Here is a 19,634-nt window from a genome sequence, read left to right as displayed (position 1 = left end):
GGTATGCCAGCTTTTCTAATCCTGTGATAAGGAAGCAAAAAAACGGAAATTCTCTGGGGCTCCCTGGATATTCAGCTCAGCCTGATCTGTGAGCCTCAAACCAATGAAAACACTATGGCCTTGACATGCATAAACACACACATAAACATGTACACATGCATATATGAAAGATATTCCAACAATTCTGGTGACTTTTATTTGTATATGTTTACTCATTTGTCTTTGGATTTTGTTCTCCTCCACATCAATATCCGGCCAGTTCATCAGCCTTCTGAAGACTGCAAAGTCAACTGTAAAACTGACTGTTCGAGCTGAGAATCCAGCTTGCCAGGCTGTTCCCTCAGCAGCTTCTGCAGCCAGTGGAGAAAGGAAAGACAGGTCCCAGTCTCCTGCAGTCCCAGCTCTGGATCCAGAAGCCATCCCAAGTAAGGACTGACTCGTGAGAGTCCTACACATAGGGCAACCTCAATTGAAGGTCTTCCTTCAAAGCAGGCCTGCTCACAGGGCAGCTTGAAGGGCCTTAAAGTCAAAGCGTCTTTAGTGACTGAACAGTTTAAAGAGAGCATAACTGAAGAAAGTGGGGTCCCTAGGCAGTAGACCTGTGTGTATATGTTACCCAACTGTGATTTCTTAGGAAACCGCTGTGGTGCCTGCCTCACCCTCTCCCTCCCTAAACTAGTGGTTTTCTTTGCTCTCAAGCTCTTGCTAAGAGTACACGCAATTACAGGTATCCATGTACAGAATCAGACTTGGCATTTTTTAACTTCTGCTAGTAGAACAGGAAAGGAGCTGTTGCCTTCAGTGTACTGGTATATGAAGTGAATACATAACGGTATTGTTTCACAACTAGGATCAATACTGGCTGCTATTACACTAAAGCCGAAAGTACTGGCTATTGCCGTGTATGTGATAGACCCAAATTGGGAGCTCGGGGAAATGTAAAGCTCCTGTTAGATGAGATGCTGAGGGGTGAGGCTTTCTTGTATCACTAAACTTATAATTTAGTATACGGAGCAAATTGTTAATGGTGGCACATGCCTTTAGTTCCAGCACTCAAGAGGCAAGGCAGAGGCAAGCTGGTCTCTGAGTTCAAGGTCAGCTTGGTCTGTAGAGCTCATCCCAGAACAGACAGAGCTGCACAGAGCAACCCTGTCTCAAACAAACAAATGGATAGATATATAAATAAAAAATTACTTGACTTACTTTATGAAGAAAAATGTCCATGAATAATAAAATAATAAATAACTCCAAACTCTCTAAATCATCATTTGAAATGATTTAAACATTATCTTTTCTGTGGAAGGTGGGGAAGGGAGACACTTTCTTGACCTATAATACAAACTGAAATATTCCATTTATTTGACAGTTTGTTAACGGAAAACAAGCTGAAAGTATTTGCAATACACCTATTCAAATGTCTTAAAACAAAACATCTCTAATAACCGTAATCTTGTTTAAAAGGGCTGGGAAATTCATTGAAGTAACTGTTAATATTTTAATGAAGATTTTTCTCATTTAATGTTGGATCCTAAATAGCATTGTGTATAAAATATAAAATATTCAATGAAAACTTAGCATAAATGAAAATCTCATGCACCTATTTTTTTTTTAACCGTTTCTGTAGTAAGAGCATAATCTGTTTCTGATTTCCCGGAAAGAAAGTATCTTGTCTACAGCACACACCACTCAACAAGAGTGACTGTCTTAACCCTGTCTTTCCTGTGAAATAAAAAGTGTGTCTTGTACACACTCAGAAAACAGAGCATGGCATAGTTTCCTTAGTTTTTCACACTGCGTTCTTATCTGTCTAATTCAAAAAGGTACGTAGCAAGATTTAATGTCAAAAGCCTAAAAGTACCACATGAGACTCAAGAAGAAAGACAAGAAATGATTAAAGTGAATATTTTTGCATGCATTTATATCTGTGCAAATAGGCTCAGAACTGATTACAGAAGAAGAGATGTTCTTGATACAAAGAACAAGACAATAAACTGTCAAGCCCTGGTGCAGCACCATGACCAAAGTTAATGATGAGCTTCTTGCGAGTCTGTGCAGGCCAGCTTAGCTCTGAGTGTGATGAATGCTTCTTTCATAGGAAGCGTGCTCGGTTCTGGTGAAGTGTCAGCTACAAAATTCAAAGTAGAGGCTCAGCCTGACTCTCAGTTTCTTTTCTTTCATATTCTGTCCTGTTTACCTCCAGCAACTTAAAAAAAAATACAAAATAACATTAAAAAGCAAGTCGTTTTATGCCTATCCTCCAGTTTAATGATAATAAATACTACTTTGATATTTTAAATACAAAATGGTGAAAATATTCAAGACAGATATGAAGTTGCCTTTTCTGTAGTCTCTTTCTCTCTCCCCATAGGTAACTTGTGTGCTCAATTTGATATGTGTTCTTCCTAAGCCATTTTGATTTGTGGCTCATCCATTGTAAACTCCTTTTTAGGCACAAGCAGGTCGTCGACACCGGCAGTCTTTGCTTCTGACCCTGACACCTGCCCCATCATCCCTGGCTGTGAGACAACAATTGAGATTTCCAAAGGGCAAACGGGACTGGGTCTGAGTATTGTTGGGGGGTCAGACACACTGCTGGTAAGTACCCTGCCCAGTTCAGAGGCACTCGGGTGCTCCATGAGACCATGAGGAGGAGGTTTCTGTCCCTTTAATGTGATACAGGTGGAGAAAACAAGTATCATTGGCAACAAAAACTAGGGTTATGACTTTGACTAAGCCAAGACTGACTTAAATACACTCTGTTACATGTAAAATTCAGAGTGTTTGTATCACTTCACTGGTCCTTGGCATTGTTTAACTTCCTTTTTACTTATACCCAGGTTATCTCAGCTGCATTTTGAGAAGAATATGAAATACTTTATACATAATTTTTGCTTGTCAAAATACTTTAAAAGTTTTTTTCATTTGTAGATCATAATGGTGCTTTATCTATTATATTCACATATGGCTTTATACATTTTATGAATTTTATCTTGAAATTTCTCTATCATTAAAAAGGTATATACTTTTTTCAATCTTTTAACAAAAATTACGTTGTTAGATGTTTTCTTACATTGTGATGTGTGGCTTACATATGGATCCAGCAAGTACATGCCCATTTAGCTCTTCTCAGCCTTCCTAGGGAGAATGGATAACACATGGCTATGTTATGTTTTGGACTCTAGGGCGCTATTATCATCCATGAAGTTTATGAAGAGGGGGCAGCCTGTAAAGATGGAAGACTGTGGGCCGGAGACCAGATTTTAGAGGTAAAGGTGCTCATTTAACCTAGAGTGGAAAGAAAAGATCATGGCGGAGGGCTCTCCTTCCTTCCTTCCTTCCCTTCTTCCTCTTTCCTCCCCTTTCACCCACTGCACCTAGCTCCTCACTGTCGATGCCCCGTTTCTTACAGGTGAACGGTATTGACCTGAGAAAGGCTACGCATGATGAAGCAATCAATGTCCTGAGACAGACTCCCCAGAGAGTATGCCTGACGCTCTACCGCGATGAGGCCCCATACAAAGAGGAGGATGTGTGTGACACCTTCACCATTGAGCTGCAGAAGAGGCCAGGCAAAGGCCTCGGGCTGAGTATTGTTGGCAAGAGGTGTGTTGGAGAGAACTAACCCAGGGCCCTCTTGAAACTGACTGTAGCCTTACTCGAATGTATCGGTGGCTTGCGTTCTATCACTGTGGACATTGTAAGTCAGAGTGTTGGAGGGTTAGAGAGTCTTCAGCAAGAGACACATTACATCCTGAGGGGAAGTTAAATAAGAAATAGTTCTTGACCTCAGAAAATTTCTCCTCCAGGGCTGGAAAGGTGACTGGCTCATTTGCTGGTTCATTTCCCAGCACCCATACTGGGAGGGTCACATAACTGTCTATAACTTCAACTGTCTATAACTACAGCTGTCTATACCTACAACTCCAGGGGATTTTACACCCTCTTCTCACCTCCTCTGATACTCACATGCAAGTAGCATATACACACACTAAAAATAATAATACAAATTTAAAAATTAATTTTTTTTTAAAATCATGCTCTGATGAATGAAACTCTTAATTCTTGTAGCAAGTGAATTTCTTGCGAGTCACAGAGGCCCATTGGAGGAGCTAGAAAGGAATATATGAAAGGCACCAGCAGGGTCCTGTTTAAGAAAGAGGACAGGCAAAGGATTTCAAGAAAAGGTGATAGTTGCTCTGTTAAAGGAGACAGAGGGTAGAGAGTCTAGGGACAAGGGTCATGGTCCCATGTGCCACCAGCAGAAGACTGGAAGCGTAAAGTAGGATATCAGAGAAGATTGGTGAGTGCACTTTACTTCAGTTCCTTATTATTGAAATCTAATATTTGAAGAATATTGGTACATATTTTATATTAACCAATGTCTATAGAAGTAATATTAAGGAGAAGTGAGTTTCATAAACATTTCTTCCTTGTGTGTTATAAGACCATCAGGAACAGAATGTATCGAATAATTAAGCAGATGAATCAGAACTCAGAATCAGCTTTTGTGTAGGCTGCAGGAGCCCTGCATTGCCACCAGCTGTCCTTAGTCCGCACAAGCCACCATGTCAGAGCAGCCTTCCAGGGAGGCACCGTCTCTGAGTTGTGTTTATCTACTCTGCAGCCACACTTCAGTATTGGAATTAAGGGCATATTTTTGCCAGTTTTGTTTTGTTTCATAGAAAACCAAAGACCTAACTTTTTTTTTAGCGCATAGAGAAAGTGCTGCTCAAATCTCAGTGGAAGTGTATCTGGTAAAAGTAGGCTGTTTGGGGGACATAGCGCCAGCACTCTCATGTCAGATGCAAGGCTGCTGTGGTCCGTTAGGTGACCAGACACTATACAACCATTTGGTAATAAATCCTAACATCTTATTTAAAAGTAGAAAACCCATGGTTAGATGGAATGATTATATGGTCAGATGATATGTTTGAAGTCTTCTTGTGCAATTCTGTTTTTACCATACAATCCTATTTACAGTTATATTTGTGTCTTAATAGAAAATTCCAGGCATTTGTGTTCAGTTTTGTGAAACAGTAAGATTCTTTGTTTTCAATAAATCTAGTTGTATGTAAAAGTTAACTATATTATATGTAATGACCTAAAGACATCATAGTAAACTGTGGTTACTCTAAGCAAGAGTTTCAGTTTGTAGTGCATATCTGTCATGTATTTTCAGTAATGTTAATGGCATTAATGATAACCTCAGCATGCTCACATGACTATAGGGCAGTGCTGATAGAAAGAATTCAGTGTGGTGTGGAAAAAGCCATGCACTTAGTGCCACTGACTCCTCAGTGATGTTTTTAACATCTTCTCGGTGTATGGCCCATAAGATAAGAATTGCTGAGCTCACTTATTCATAGTACATAACTGATGAAGACTAGATATGCCGTGAGAGAATTTCAATTTATGAAATTCCATTTTAAGATATAATTCACTGTTATTTCTCATATTCTGGCAAAGCTACCCCAGCATTGTGCAAAACTATAAAATCTTAAAGATGGAGAAACTGTCGCTTAGAATAACTACTTTTGATAAATAAGCATTGCATTGCAGCTGAGAGCCAGACTTAATGCTGAAGTCCACTGTTGCTTGCAGGAATGACACTGGGGTGTTTGTATCAGATATTGTCAAAGGAGGCATTGCAGATGCCGATGGGAGACTGATGCAGGGGGACCAGATTTTAATGGTGAATGGAGAAGATGTCCGTAATGCCACCCAGGAAGCAGTTGCTGCCCTGCTCAAGGTAGAAATCAAGTAGCAAACATAGTTTTGTATAGTAACTATCTGTGTTATTAGTCATCTCAGATAAAATAGTCAATTTATAATCATTTATTATATTGTTATATATTTGCCTAATAACGTTGTTAGAATTCATGACACACATACCTGAAATAATTTAGCAGGTTTTTGATGTGCATGTTAAGAGGATGACATATTCAGACCACTTTTAACATCTGTTCTTCCTTTTTTTTTCTGGATTTATTCTTATAACTTGGTTTAAGGTAAGTCTTTCCTCTATGGCATTAGGAATCCACCAGGGCCCCACAGCATCTCAGGAGGTCATGTTTTCTGGCTTTTCTTTTTTAGACCCTTCCTGGACCCCTTCTAAACACAGCAGAGCTGTATTTAGTGTGTGACACCAAGTGGCAGAATCTCACTCTGTTTCACACAGGGCAGTATGTAGCCCACTTCCATTGGACTCAACACTGTTGCTGTATTTTAGAGTTAGTCACACTGTCCTGGTGTGTCATCCTTGTGCTCTGCAGGGGAATTAGTACTCGGCCACTGCATCAACATTAGGGTCACTGTGACAGAAGACTCCCGTCCCCAGCGGGACGTGGAGCTTACGCTGTGAAGCAGGTTTCCTCAGAAGGAAGCTCTGCATGAGGAACGGTTCTCTGTTAGACAGTGGAGTCATCCTGAGAATAATCTGTGAAGTACAGAATATTCATTAGGAAAAGACTCGTGGGAGGTAGATTTTTCCTATTAGGAAGCAGTCCTGTCTCTAGAGGAGATTTTATTATAAGTGAGGTGTTGTTTACTGCATTTTCCTTTGCCAGACGTGTTTTTCTCCTGAAGTTTAATTCAGCACAGACTTGAAAACACTAACATTATTTATTCCCCACATCTGGGTCTGAGTGACCATGAGCCTGTAGTTGTGTTGACACCACAGCTGTTAGGGCTTCTGGGCCTGTGTTGTCATGGGAACCTCTCAGGGTGGCCTGCTAGAGGCCTTTTTCAGGTGGAGGTTTTTAACCTCTATGGTTTGGATAGGACCTGGCACCTGCATTACGCTATTATTAGTTATTAACAGAGCACATGTTAAATATCTTGTTCATTAAAGTCATCCAAACAAAGTGAACAGGATTGTTTCTTTCTGTGGATGCAGGGGATTGGTATGGGAGACAGGATCTTACTGTGTAGCCTAGGCTATCCTACAACTCACTATGTAGCTTAAACTGGTCTGGAACTCATGGTGACCCACCTGCCTAGCCTCTGGAGTTATAGAATTTTTCGAGGAAGAATAGCTTCATTTTGGAGATAAATTAGGAATGTCTGTTAGCTCTGTGTAAGCCTGACAGATCTTACAGAAAGAGAAAAGAAGAGGTGATGTTAAGATAACATAAATGATTTTAAAGTCAGTCCAACTAGCCATGTTAAAAACAGTCAAGCAGTGCACAATGAGAACCATAGCATTTATAGGTTGTATGTTTCACTTGCTCCAGCTTGTTGCTGTTCTTAATTTTAAAAGAGATGATCTTACATATACAAATAACATATGTACGTACATAAATTTTATTGAAGCGTTTTTGTAATAATAGGAAATTTTACTGTAAAAGGCCTGGATCTCAGACACCGCCTTGTGCCACTTTCATTATTATTGGACTCCACTGCATTTCTTGCTGAGTGTCAGCTCATAACGTATTTATCTAAGTATTGTAGAGTCAGTCCGCTTAGCTACCATGCATCAAGGAAATTTGACTGGATTATTTGAGTACCTTTTCTATTAAGGGAAAAGTAAGTTGTGTGGGTAGTGGTTTGGGAGTTTTGGTTTGTATTTTAAACTCTTGAGTTTCCTTGGTTCATTTGCCCTTATGGTTTTGGTGTTTCATAAGAAATTACTTAATTCTCAAGTCCTGTTTGTCTTGGTAAGAAGGGTCTCTATGTAAATCGTGCAACACTGAGATGGACACTTATGGCTACTGTGTTGTTATTATTCTCATGAGTTTAAATGTTTAAAAAACATTTTTTTTGCAAAGGATTTCTATGGAAATCACAAAAGAAAGATTCCTTTAGTTTTAGACCGTGTTTTTCTAAAGATGACTATAGAATTTTAACATTTTCATAAACTGTTTCCCTTAGTGTTCCCTAGGCACAGTAACCCTGGAAGTTGGAAGAGTCAAAGCGGGTCCATTCCACTCAGAGAGGAGGCCTTCTCAGAGCAGCCAGGTGGGTAGATGTGGGTTTTGAACAAACTCCAGGGAAAAGAGGAACTCAGACATGCCCCCGAGAGTCTTCCCAGGCTCTCACACGCAGGTCCAGCCCTCCAGCAATGTGAAGCTGAGTGTAGAGCTTGACAGTGAAGAACAAGGGAAACATGGCTGGCCAGCCACTGGGCCTTGAGGGCTCTTGGTGATTCGGAGGGACTTTGTTTCCAGCTTTCTTCCTCCACAGTCTCAAAGTTAGCTACCTAATCAGTGTAGGCAGATCCAGTCAAGGTGACACACTTTTAAGATACTGTCAACTGAACATCTATCAGTATTAACCTGGAAAATTCCAGGTGGATGATTGTAAACCATCTTCTTTATAGAACTATGATATTAAAATAGCTTAATTTGTGAGCTAGGGAGATAGTGTATGCTGAGTTAATGTGAGGACTTAAGTGAAAGTCCCAGGAACAAATGAAAGAACCAGTTTTTGTGATGCTTTCAATCCCAGTTCTGGGTCGATAAAGGCAGCCGGTGTTTACTGACATGCCAGTTTAACCACATTGGCCAGCTCCAGGTCCCAGTGAGAATCCCTGGCTCAGAAAGCAAGGCAGATGCCTCCTGAGGAATGGCAACTAAGGTAAACCTGTGGCCTCCACTCACAAATGCTTACGTGCAATGAACATACACACACACATACACACACACACACAAATATAATAAATGAATGATTTGATTCTTGGCAAGTTTTTTTTCTACAGTATTATCTTCTGATGACAGAATTTTATTTTCATGAGTCTGTTCATAAAGAGCATTTACTATCTTCCCTAATGTCTGCATTAGATTCCAGCCCACTGGTTCTTTTTTGTTTTTGTTTTTGTTTTTTGAGACAGGGTTTCTCTGTGGTTTTGGAGCCTGTTCTGGAACTAGCTCTGTAGACCAGGCTGGTCTCGAACTCACAGAGATCCACCTGCCTCTGCCTCCCGAGTGCTGGGATTAAAGGCGTGCGCCACCACCGCCCGGCTTCAGCCCACTGGTTCTTGTTAAAGTTTTCGGCTCTAGCTGATGTGTAGTTGTTTAAATTCGAGGAGAGCCTTGAGATTATGTGAAACTGAAAATTTTACATAGGTTGAAATCGACTTCAACTATCTTTTCATCTTCAGTTATTTGTATCGTTATTCCTTAAGCAGAAAAAAGAAATAATAACTACCTTACGTTGCCCTTAAAATTCCCAGACATCGCTGTTGTATACCAGTGTTTCTTATTAGATGAGAGAAGCACAGAGAATAGTGAAACATTTTGGACTTAGGGGAATTACAATTTCGCAGAGCTGTCTGTAATAATGGCTCCGTATTTTAGGTGAGTGACAGTAGCCTGTCGTCCTTCACTCTTCCCCTACCTGGAGTAAATGCATCTGAATCACTGGAGAGTAACGCAAAGAAGAACGCACGTAAGACTGGTTAACATTTTATGCATGAAGTATACAGCTCTGAAATTTGGCTGTTGACACCGATTTTTTTTTTTTTTATTGTTTACCACTGAGCCCATTTCCTCCCCAAACCATCTCATGTCCTGATGGAGATATAAACGTGCACTGGCCAAAATCCCGAGCAAATGCAGGCATGCCCTGTGGCAGTTCTCTCGCTTACATTTGCTTTACAAGTTATAGTTGCATTATTATCAAGGATCTGTAATTTTTTCCTTACCAAGCAGAGTAGTATATTTGATTTTGTTCCTTTTTTGTGTTGCATGTAATTCCAGTAAATCAGAAAATACCACTAAGCGAGGCCTTATTTTTTCATTAAGACTACGAAAATTTTGGAAAAAGATAAAACAATCCTCCTGTGTTTTAATTACATAAAATCATGGTGCAGAGGAGTTTTGGCTTGATGCATTGGTTGGGAATTTTTTAAATTGAAGGAACTCGCCATATGGCAGTCTGTATTTGCAGTGTGACTAATATTCTAGAAATTTAGACACTTAGTGCATAGATTTTTTTTAACTCATCCATAACTATTCCTCTCAGCTGTGTGAGCGATTTTCTCTCCAAAGAATAGTCTGTTTTCATTTCATCCAGAGTAGATTGTACAATTACATAATCCAAGCTGAAACGAGGGGGAAATGGGATGGCATTCACAGTTTTCACTTGGGGACACAGTTCTGTGTGCACTGCTGATAACCAGTGCGCCCCTCTGGAGAAAAAATAGCCCATGGAGTGCATCCAGCTCCATGCTTTGGTGAAAATGGCAATAAGCCTAAAATATTTTAACAACTATGTTTTATCTGCTTTTGCCTTTACAGTAGCATCTGAAATTCAGGGATTAAGAACAGTCGAAATAAAGAAGGTAATGTGCTGTCTTCCAAGGCATTTTTCTTTGTATTTTCTTACTGAACATTTTTACAGTGCCCATCTGAAATATACGTACGTATATTGTAAGTAGTGGACATAACACAATTCAATCATTGCCAAATTTCTTAGAGACAATGAAAAGTCCTTATTTATATTTTCTATACTGTCAAAAGTGGGTACCATTCTGCCCCTTTAAAAAATAATTCCTTACCTCTCATTTCTTTTGCCTTTCTTTAGAATATATGGCCTAATGGCCACGGGCAAGAGAGAACATAAGAGCGTGATTTGCTGAGCCTTTTTGTGCAGTATCCTAAACATTGGATGCTTCATACTCATTGAGTGCCCCTGTGAGACGCAGAGCTTTGTCAAGGACAATGAATGTGCTCCAGTCCTTGCTCTAGAAAGTGTTAGGCCCACATTCTAAGTCGGGGTTAAGTCTGGTTCTCACATTGTTGTCTTCTCTCTTCCTGAGTTTCCCTGCCTGTTATCAGTCTCAACGTAATTTAGCGTGTGTTGACTGCTTTACTTCCCAAACAGATGCTTGCTTTTGTAAACCTCTTGTGTCAGGTGAAGTATTTTCCACCCTCATACCTAGCAGATCCTGTCTGGCAACAGAATATTGTGTGTCAGAGAACAAGCAAAAGGTCAGTTTGAAATACTCCATTGACCATAATCTATCTGTTCCATGGCAGGGGTCTGCTGACTCCCTGGGGATCAGCATTGCTGGAGGAGTGGGCAGCCCACTTGGTGATGTTCCTATATTTATTGCCATGATGCATCCAAACGGTGTTGCAGCTCAAACCCAGAAACTCCGAGTAAGTTTCTCTGCTAACCATAACGACCCTTGCAAATCTAGCCAGTGTTCCCACCTTCTCCATCCAACCTCCTATGGCTGGGGTTTAAATCTGCTTGTAAATAGTGAAGCTTTGGCTGAGTTTCCTGTGAGTGAAAGATAAAGAAGAACAAAAAGGAACACGATGTGATCAGGTGCAGGATGGTAAGGCAGTGACAACTGTGGAGCACATTCAAAAGAAAAGCCTGTGTTCAGAGCCAAGGACAGAGGGACGCTTCCTGTGTGTGTCTTACTGGTTCAAGTGCCGACCTGACCATTGGTGAAAGATAGCTGTTTACTTCATTTTATTAAACATTTTACTGAAGTTTAATGCAAATATGATTTTAAATACTATAGAACATGCGAATTTGCTTCAAGGTTGTGGGATGGCCGTAGTGTGAGGTGGTGCTGGAAGCCCTGCTGAGCCAGCAGGCCCTACTTCAGCAGCTTGGACTCTGGAGGAAAATCTTTAATGCCTGAGCTGTAAACAAGGTCTCCAGGAGAATCGTACCTTAGTTAAATAACCTCAAGTTTGGGAGTGAGTAGTTTAGCACTTCTAAATTTATGATGGAAGCTGAGAAACTGATTCCACCGTGGTGCCGTAGGGTCAGGAACACTTTAAACTGGGGCAGAGGACTCTCTTGCAACTGCTCAGCTCTGCCCTGTGAAATAGCCAAGTAAGCATGCTGTCTTCCAAGCAGATTTTATTAACTGCAGTGGGCAGTGTGCCAGGTTAGCTCTGCTGCCCTTTGTTTGCCAACCTCTGACTTACAGTCTCATCTAACACGGTGACGATGTCCAGAGAAAATCTGGCTTCCAACAACACTGATACTTTATGATTTTAATAAGAAGTAATGGCTTACTCAGGAGAAAGAAGGACCAGGGACGTGACTTTCTTCTCCTCACTCTCTCTCCCCTAGAACCATCAACTTATCTGCAGCGCATCCTTCTTAGAATTGAGTTAGTGGTCTCCTGGGTTATATTTCAGAAGTGGGGGCAACTCAGGTGTGCTGTGAGTGGTAGAGAAGACTGCTAGCCTGTCAGCCCTGCTCTGCATGGTGGCTCTTTGTCTTGCAGGTTGGGGATAGGATTGTAACCATCTGTGGCACATCCACTGAAGGGATGACTCATACACAAGCAGTTAACTTAATGAAAAATGCCTCTGGCTCCATTGAAATGCAGGTAAGGCTTTTATCCCCGGCACTGTTCAGCCTAAGGACACAGGAGCTCTGGTGCTAAATAAAACTGACTGAGTCTCCTGCCACTATTTTATTTAATATATCCCTTGAACATCAGTGATGAAAATGAGAGCTCCAAGGAAGCATTATGAAACATGTTTGGTAACATTTCATCCTGATGCCTTCATTATTTCTCATTTTATATCTAAAGAGAAAAATGCAGGGCCTTAGCAACCACTGATTAATTGTTAGAATTTTGTGTGCTTGGTGAGTGGCACGGCTTCTAAAGATCTTTGAAAAATAATTGCACATGAGGTCATGATTTATATACATCAAAGAAAATTGTAGAATTTGATTTAGGGTATTTTTACTCTCTGGACAGTTAAGAGGTGTTTGGGCATTGTGAAATTCCTTTCTTTTTAATAATATATTAATCATTTCTTTGATTCAGTAGGCAGTAAAATACTCATTTTATGCCAAGTTTGTTCTCCGGAGAAAAAGTCTTTTGGGTTCTCTTAAGCCGCATGAACATATGTTCTTGTCTTTTCACTTTGCCCACACACAGGTGGTTGCTGGAGGAGATGTGAGTGTGGTCACGGGTCACCAGCAGGAGCTTGCCAACCCATGTCTCGCTTTCACTGGGCTAGCATCAAGCAGTATATTTCCGGATGATTTAGGGTGAGCACATGAGCACATACTCTATCGGTGGTTTAGCACTTTCTACTTTCAAATCAAATGCTCCTGATAAATGCAGTCTCCCATACATGTTCTGACACTCACACAGAGGTAAAATAAGGGGGCAAATATGAGTAGAAAGTGCCAACGCTTTGTCAGTGAGTCAGGGGTGGGTAGAGCTGCCTGGTCTGAGGTGGGGAAATTACAGACAGCCATCTAATCAGAGGTAGGTAGATTACAGTTACCTAGTCAGAGACGGGTAGATCAGGAACAGTTACCTAGTCAAAGTTGGGTAGGTTATAGACACCAACTCAGTCAAAGATAGGTAGGTTAAAGACAGTTACTTGGTCAGAGATGGGTAGATGACAGACAACAACACAGTCAGAGACAGATAGATTACAGGCAGTTACCCAGTCAGAGATGGCTAGAAGACAGACTGTTACCCAGTCAGAGATAGATAGATTAAAGATGACAGTTACCCAGTCAGAGATGGGTAGATTACAGACAACCGTTCACCCTACTATACTTACCAAGTTCTCAGTTTTGATTTGTTATTTTTGTTTTGTTTTGTTTTGTGAGGACATCTTACTCTTATTGATTGAACTTTTGACTGAAAACATTGAATATATTGGGAAACAACCCTAAATGTGAAAGCACTAGAAAAGAGGAAGAATAAAGAGAAGCCTATTTGAATTTTCAAATTATTTGCTGCTGCCCCTACATTGTTCACAGTTAATTTTCCTTTCTGAAGTGGGGACCGTCATTTATGACTCTCCATTATGGTCCTCTAAGCTGTCACCCTCTCCTCTCCCAGAAAACTGATGAAAGAATGAGAATTTCTCTTCCGTAGTTTGAGTCAGGTAATACAGAAGGCACAGAGAGTAATGGTGTGTGTGTGTGTGTGTGTGTGCACGTGTGTGTGTGTGTTTAGCTGCAGACCTCTTTTTTTCCTTCCTTTTCTATAGACCTCCACAGTGTAAGACTATAACACTCGACCGAGGACCAGATGGCTTAGGCTTCAGCATTGTGGGAGGATATGGCAGCCCTCATGGAGACTTACCAATTTATGTTAAAACAGTGTTTGCAAAGGTAAGCTTTCAAGTTTTAACCATTCTGTTCCCTGTAGACATTAATTAACACTGGTCAGCAGCTGGCTTATTAGTTTATGACCTGAGGTGATGCCAAATGGTCAACATTGATATTTTCTTTCTAAATTCCCTGCAGGAACAGGTCATTATAATATTATTGTCCAATCTGAGGTTTAGTTATGTTTAGAGGAAAACAAGCACAAACTGAAACTCCCTGGAAACCCAGCATTATATATATAAAATAATTAAGTCTATCCTTTTCATTTGAAAGCAAGCTGTATGTGGTGATCTTTTGAAAATGGACTTTCATAATATATTTACTGTCAAAGATTGACATGTTTTCCTCTATGTTCTTTTGTAGATATGAAATATAAAGTATGTACAGAAAAACACACAAGATGCATATCACATTTTAGCTAGGGCTTTTATAAGTTTAAATGAAAAGAAAAAAACGTGTTTTAAATTCAAGGAGTGCTAAGCAGACCTGTCATCTGTGATAAAGCATGATTCACAGTCAAGGGATTCAGTTACTTTTGAAAAGAAAACTCTGCATATAGTTGTAGTATCTACTAAACTATCTTAAGAATGTTTAGAATAAAGAGACTATTTTGATGAAGTCTTTAAAATAATGGAGACACATATGATGGTTGATATTATGTTAAGACCCACTTTCAAAGACGACAAATTGAACACTGCTTCCTGCCGAAGAGAACTAAGAGTCTCACATTAACAGCGTAAAAGAACAAATGAATGTCAGCCTGCAAAGATTCCATCTGGATCTTTAAGTGCTAGGGTCCCTTATTTTATGGAATTTTCGTTCTATTATTTTAGAAAAATACTACTGTTTTCAACCAGCTTAAAGTGCTGCTCTTGTGACAAGCTAGCTGTAGGCTTAATTTGTGAGATTTCTTTTAAAGTTATTGGTATATCCAAAAATACAGGCAGCATTTGCCAATGAATAGAAGAACCATGCAGTCCTTTTCCTCGGCCTAGGAATGATTTATTTAAGGCATGCTAGTTAGAACATATTTTAAGAATTTCATCATTATACACTCCTCATTAACTTTTCCATATTTTTAATCTTATATTTAATTGCATAATTATCTTCTATATGCATGCCTTAAGATAGAGTTTTTTTCTTAAATCGGATGTCTGTGTTTAATCATAATTATTTAGGTCCTATAGAAATAGGAAGAATCTCTCCACCCTTACAGTAAGAATCAAGATAGCTTGAGCAGTCTTGCTTTCCAATGCTTAGAAAAAATTACAAATAGAAGTGGTTTGGGGCCTCATGTTTGGGGTATATGCTGAGGATAGAATTTAGGACCTCATCCATCCTGGACAAGTACTGCACAAGCAACATCTTCCCCAGTCCTGGAATGGCTTTGAAATCATCACTTTTACCCTGCTCTGGTCAGCCTCCATTGTGAGCTTTCTGTATCTGGAAATCTTGGATTCTGGAGTCTATAGCTTTGTTTGATAAAGCCGCTTTTGTTCCTCACTGATCTTTTGTCCCACTGTGGTCTTCTTTATGGATAGAAAGACCTTGTTTCTGTGAAATTGCTCCTACTAGGCAATTGCCCAAATATTCTTTATTAATTTTAGTTGCTACCAACTGCTGTGCTAAACAGCCAAAAAAACATCCAGCTACTCTGTTGACTGCTAAATTCACTCCCAGATTGGAATCTCAGCGTTCAAACCATTTTGGAGAAAGGCCTCTTTTGTGTGTGTTCATCAAGCCTAATGGTATAGGGCGCCGGGAGCAATGTGTGTGTACATGCAGAGCAATTTGCATTCTTGTTCAGCTCTTTTTCTTTGTGTGGGCTGAATTCTTTCACAAGTAAACAAGTCTACTTTATAATTGCAGGGAGCAGCCGCGGAAGACGGGCGTCTAAAAAGGGGCGATCAGATCATTGCCGTCAACGGGCAGAGTCTAGAAGGAGTGACCCATGAAGAAGCAGTTGCCATCCTTAAACGGACCAAAGGCACTGTCACCCTCATGGTCCTTTCCTGAACTGACTGCCGAGCCACGTACTCAGCTCCTACTGTAACCGAGTGGAACTGTTCATGTGGACATCCTGTGTTCACTGGGGGAAAATACAAGGAGGGAGAGAAACATTTAGGGCTTTGTTCCTGACAACTGAGCATTGTTTTTCCTTTCTCCTCCCGTTTCATGGTCCTAAACTCAAAGAAAGGGATATTTGCATAGGTGAAGCTCATTTTTGTTTTGAAGATATCAAGCAATTTTTAATCATGTGGACAAAATAATTATATACTCATCTTGGTACTATGAAAACAAAATAACCCAAAGCTGGACAAGAGAAATGGCTTCAGAAAATTAGGATAAAAAAGTAAAAATTAAAAAAAAAAAGAGACAATCTGGAGTTTTAGAAAAGTGCCCCAATCTGGCTGTCATTCCCCCAAAAAAGTGTTCACTATCATCTTGAATCAGCTGCTCTTTTAAAATTGTGAACTTTGTGACATAGTAGATCTTCTTCCTCTAATAAATATTTTTCTGCTAGCGTTTAGCAGTCTTATTAAGCTTTAAAACAAAACTGTGTTTAATACACATCTTGATGTTCATTTTCACATTTTGACCTGCTGTATTTTCATGTTGTTATAAGTAAAATAATGATGCTCCCCTGTGTTGGCTGTGGTTCTTCTGGAAGAAGACAACCATCTAGTCGTGGAAGACAGAAAAGAGCCCAAAACCTAGTGCTGACCTAACAGACTGATACCACATTTAAAATATATTAGTGTACTGTGCTATTGTTTTCCATTAGTAATGATCTTAATGACAGAGAAAAAGGCAGTGTGTTAGTAATTATTTTGGCTTATGCCATTAATAAATTGACAGAAAGATTAAGGGGGTTAACGTAAGTTCATTTCATTGCCGTGTATTAACATCTTATAATACAATAGTTTAAGGAAGCAGATGGAGCTGTTTACTGAGACAACTGGTGAAGGATTATGTGTTCAGTCCCATTTTAGAGCGTGAAACTCCTACATTAGAATCTATAAAGTTGCTTTGAATATTATCTATATTTGTAGAAGGAGTCGTGTACAGATATTTTATTATAAGCATCCTTGTGTAAATGTGAAGTGAATAAATAAGTTTCTGTGGCGCACAACAAAACCGTCGGTGCTTTTTCTCTTCTTCATATTGGGGGGGGAAGTTTTATTATTCAGGATTTACCGTTTTAAATTGTTGAGTCTCACCATACATTCAATATAAGGAACTCTAGACACCTTCCTTGTGCAAACATTAATGTTTTTACTTCCGCAGCGTTTTCTAACACCAGAGAGTCAAAGGCTGCTCATGGAGCAAAAGAGGATGACATAGGGAGAGAAGTGTTCTGCTCTTGTTTTTCAAGGATGCTGCAAATGCAGTAATATTGTATTGTTATATAGTTTATAAACCACTAAAATGCTTCAGATGGAATTTATCTTCCTGAACAAGGCAAGACTGGATGGAGAACAGAGCAAGAAAGCTGTCCCTGGGTTCTGTCTCAAATTAGCTAGTGAGAGTGCATTTTCTCTCACTGGGTCTCTGTAAAATGATAGCTCATTCATTCCATTGAAAAGCTATGAGTTAATTTCTCAAATATAAGAAAATATTTTTATATGACCTTCCTATGAGTAACCCATTCAAAGCTAAAAATCAGTGCAGACTGCAACAAATCTTCAGGCAGTCCTTGTTAGCTGAGGTGGTTGCCTAGCCAGATCCATCTTTTTCTTCTGATAAGCTATAAGCTTTTAGCCATCTTTTAATGACTCTCTGTTGCGAAGGTATGACTGAATCCTCGCCTGGTATACTGTGGATGCTGAACTTGTGGAGGTTTGAAGTCAAACAGATTTTAGTAGGGGACACTATTATCAGCCCTTGGAAAAGGTCAAGCAATCAAATTGATGTTTGAGATAATGTGGTGAAGTACTACCCTCCCAACCCCTGCCCCCAGGAAACAAACAGCCAGGTGCGTGTCGTAATGCTGTCCTAATAGTCTATACCCACCTGAGTCTCCGAATGCAATCTTTTTGCCAATGCGGTTAAAGCCAGACTGTATTAGGATGGGCCCTTTCCTGTGGTTGTGACAAGTCAGCCGTGTGGGAGAAGATGGCCTTGTGAAGAAGGAACCAAGGATATCAGCCCAGGCATGCCTGGAACCAAGGATCCTTTCCTAGGAAGCCCTTTAAGGGGACATCTTGATTTCAAGTTCCTGACCTCCTGAATTATGGGAAAATAAACTTAACATTGTTTTAAGCCACCAGTTGGCAGTACTTTATAAAGGAATCCCTAGATAATTAATAATGTATTTTTATATCTTGAGCTACTATGACTATATTTGTCTAACAAGAAATTCTGAGCTGCTATTAACAAACATGAGGAGGAGGCATAGGAGATGAAGTTGGAAAAGAAAAAAACATAGATTCTACCAAGTCTAAAAGAACAAAGACACTTGCTTCTTACATTATTCTTTTCTATAAATGTATGGGTTTTTTGTGATGGAAGAAGGACATCCTTAGGCAAACAGTTTAAAATTAATTTTATAGTATTAGTGTTGTATACGATACAAGACAATGGATAGCCTATAAATTCCGTGTTATTGTTCAGTTAAACTCGGAGACAACCACAGATGTCTGGTGCTGTTCCTCATTAATACCAAGGGATAATTAGAGCAGTAATGATGTGTTAACTTCACACTGACCCATTTGTAGATTGGGAGTAGTAAGGAGCATAATAAGTCCATGGAATTCCTATACCAGAAGACTGAATCATGAAGGAGAAGACAAAAAAAGAGGTCTTTTCTTTTCCTTTCTTTTTTCACCTTAAGAATCCTGAGAAAGCAGATGTTGACAGACATGAGGAAAGGAAGGGAGCTCTTTCCTTGTCTGAGGTAGATGGCAGTAAGCCCATTTAGATTTGCTCAGGTAGTTTGTTGTCTGAATGCCAGCACCCCTCTTCAGATCTCTGAGTGAAGCTGGGAGTTGAAAGGTTGCCTGCAGAGAGATGGGAGGACTGGGCTTTGTGCTTTCAGTGTGGGAATGTCAGAACTCTCATCGCTCGCTTCCCGCAGCCCTGCTGTGTTGTTTCCAGTTCATGACAGATCTGGAATGCATTTGATTTGTGCAAAGATGTCCCTGGACTTTGTCTTCTAGGAATTAATGTTAAACTTTGCCCTTTCAAAGGGAGCTGTTTGTAAGGCTAGATTGGCCTCCATTACTTCAAGAGATAAAAAATAAAGCTGTTGGTGCCAAGAAAATGTCTATATAAAAGAGTACGAAACCCAGGGAAAATAAGTATTCTTAAAGTGATTTCTGCGTTCTTTACATTTCAGCTTCTCTTGCCTCAAGATACAAGTATTCCAAATTGTCCATTTCATTGTAAACGGAAGGCAAAATATTTGTGCAGGCCATTTGACTGTAAGCCAAGTGCTGAACCTCTAACGGAAGGCCCTAAATGAAATTCTGTCAGAGAGGTAAATGGGTGATAATAATCTCAGAATTGTCCCACTGAAAATATTTGTATTTGAAAGTACGATGCTCAGAAGCCTGCCTTAGGCGCCTGTGTGGAGGTCT

General features: G+C 39.9%; 1 protein-coding gene across 10 annotated transcripts in view; it reads left to right on the top strand.

Moving 5' to 3' along the window:
* Positions 1-17,194, top strand: part of Mpdz (multiple PDZ domain crumbs cell polarity complex component) — a 152,510-nt gene extending 135,316 nt beyond the window's left edge. For all 10 annotated transcript variants that reach the window (XM_013348246.2, XM_026782211.1, XM_026782209.1 and 7 more), the window contains 13 exons: positions 260-425; positions 2,450-2,595; positions 3,183-3,266; positions 3,410-3,603; positions 5,602-5,749; positions 7,870-7,956; positions 9,294-9,384; positions 10,236-10,279; positions 10,977-11,099; positions 12,194-12,298; positions 12,860-12,972; positions 13,935-14,058; positions 15,925-17,194. In XM_013348246.2, the coding sequence (XP_013203700.1) occupies positions 260-425; positions 2,450-2,595; positions 3,183-3,266; positions 3,410-3,603; positions 5,602-5,749; positions 7,870-7,956; positions 9,294-9,384; positions 10,236-10,279; positions 10,977-11,099; positions 12,194-12,298; positions 12,860-12,972; positions 13,935-14,058; positions 15,925-16,071 (1,572 nt within the window). In that variant the 3' untranslated portion in view covers positions 16,072-17,194. The remainder of the gene's footprint in view (positions 1-259; positions 426-2,449; positions 2,596-3,182; positions 3,267-3,409; positions 3,604-5,601; positions 5,750-7,869; positions 7,957-9,293; positions 9,385-10,235; positions 10,280-10,976; positions 11,100-12,193; positions 12,299-12,859; positions 12,973-13,934; positions 14,059-15,924) is intronic.
* The last annotated feature ends 2,440 nt before the right edge of the window (positions 17,195-19,634 follow it).

The sequence above is a fragment of the Microtus ochrogaster genome, chromosome 10 (assembly GCF_000317375.1).
Source record: "Microtus ochrogaster isolate Prairie Vole_2 chromosome 10, MicOch1.0, whole genome shotgun sequence".
Lineage (NCBI taxonomy): Eukaryota > Metazoa > Chordata > Mammalia > Rodentia > Cricetidae > Microtus > Microtus ochrogaster.
The sequence above is the reverse complement of the archived record's forward strand: the minus strand, read 5'-3'. Positions and strand labels throughout refer to the sequence as shown.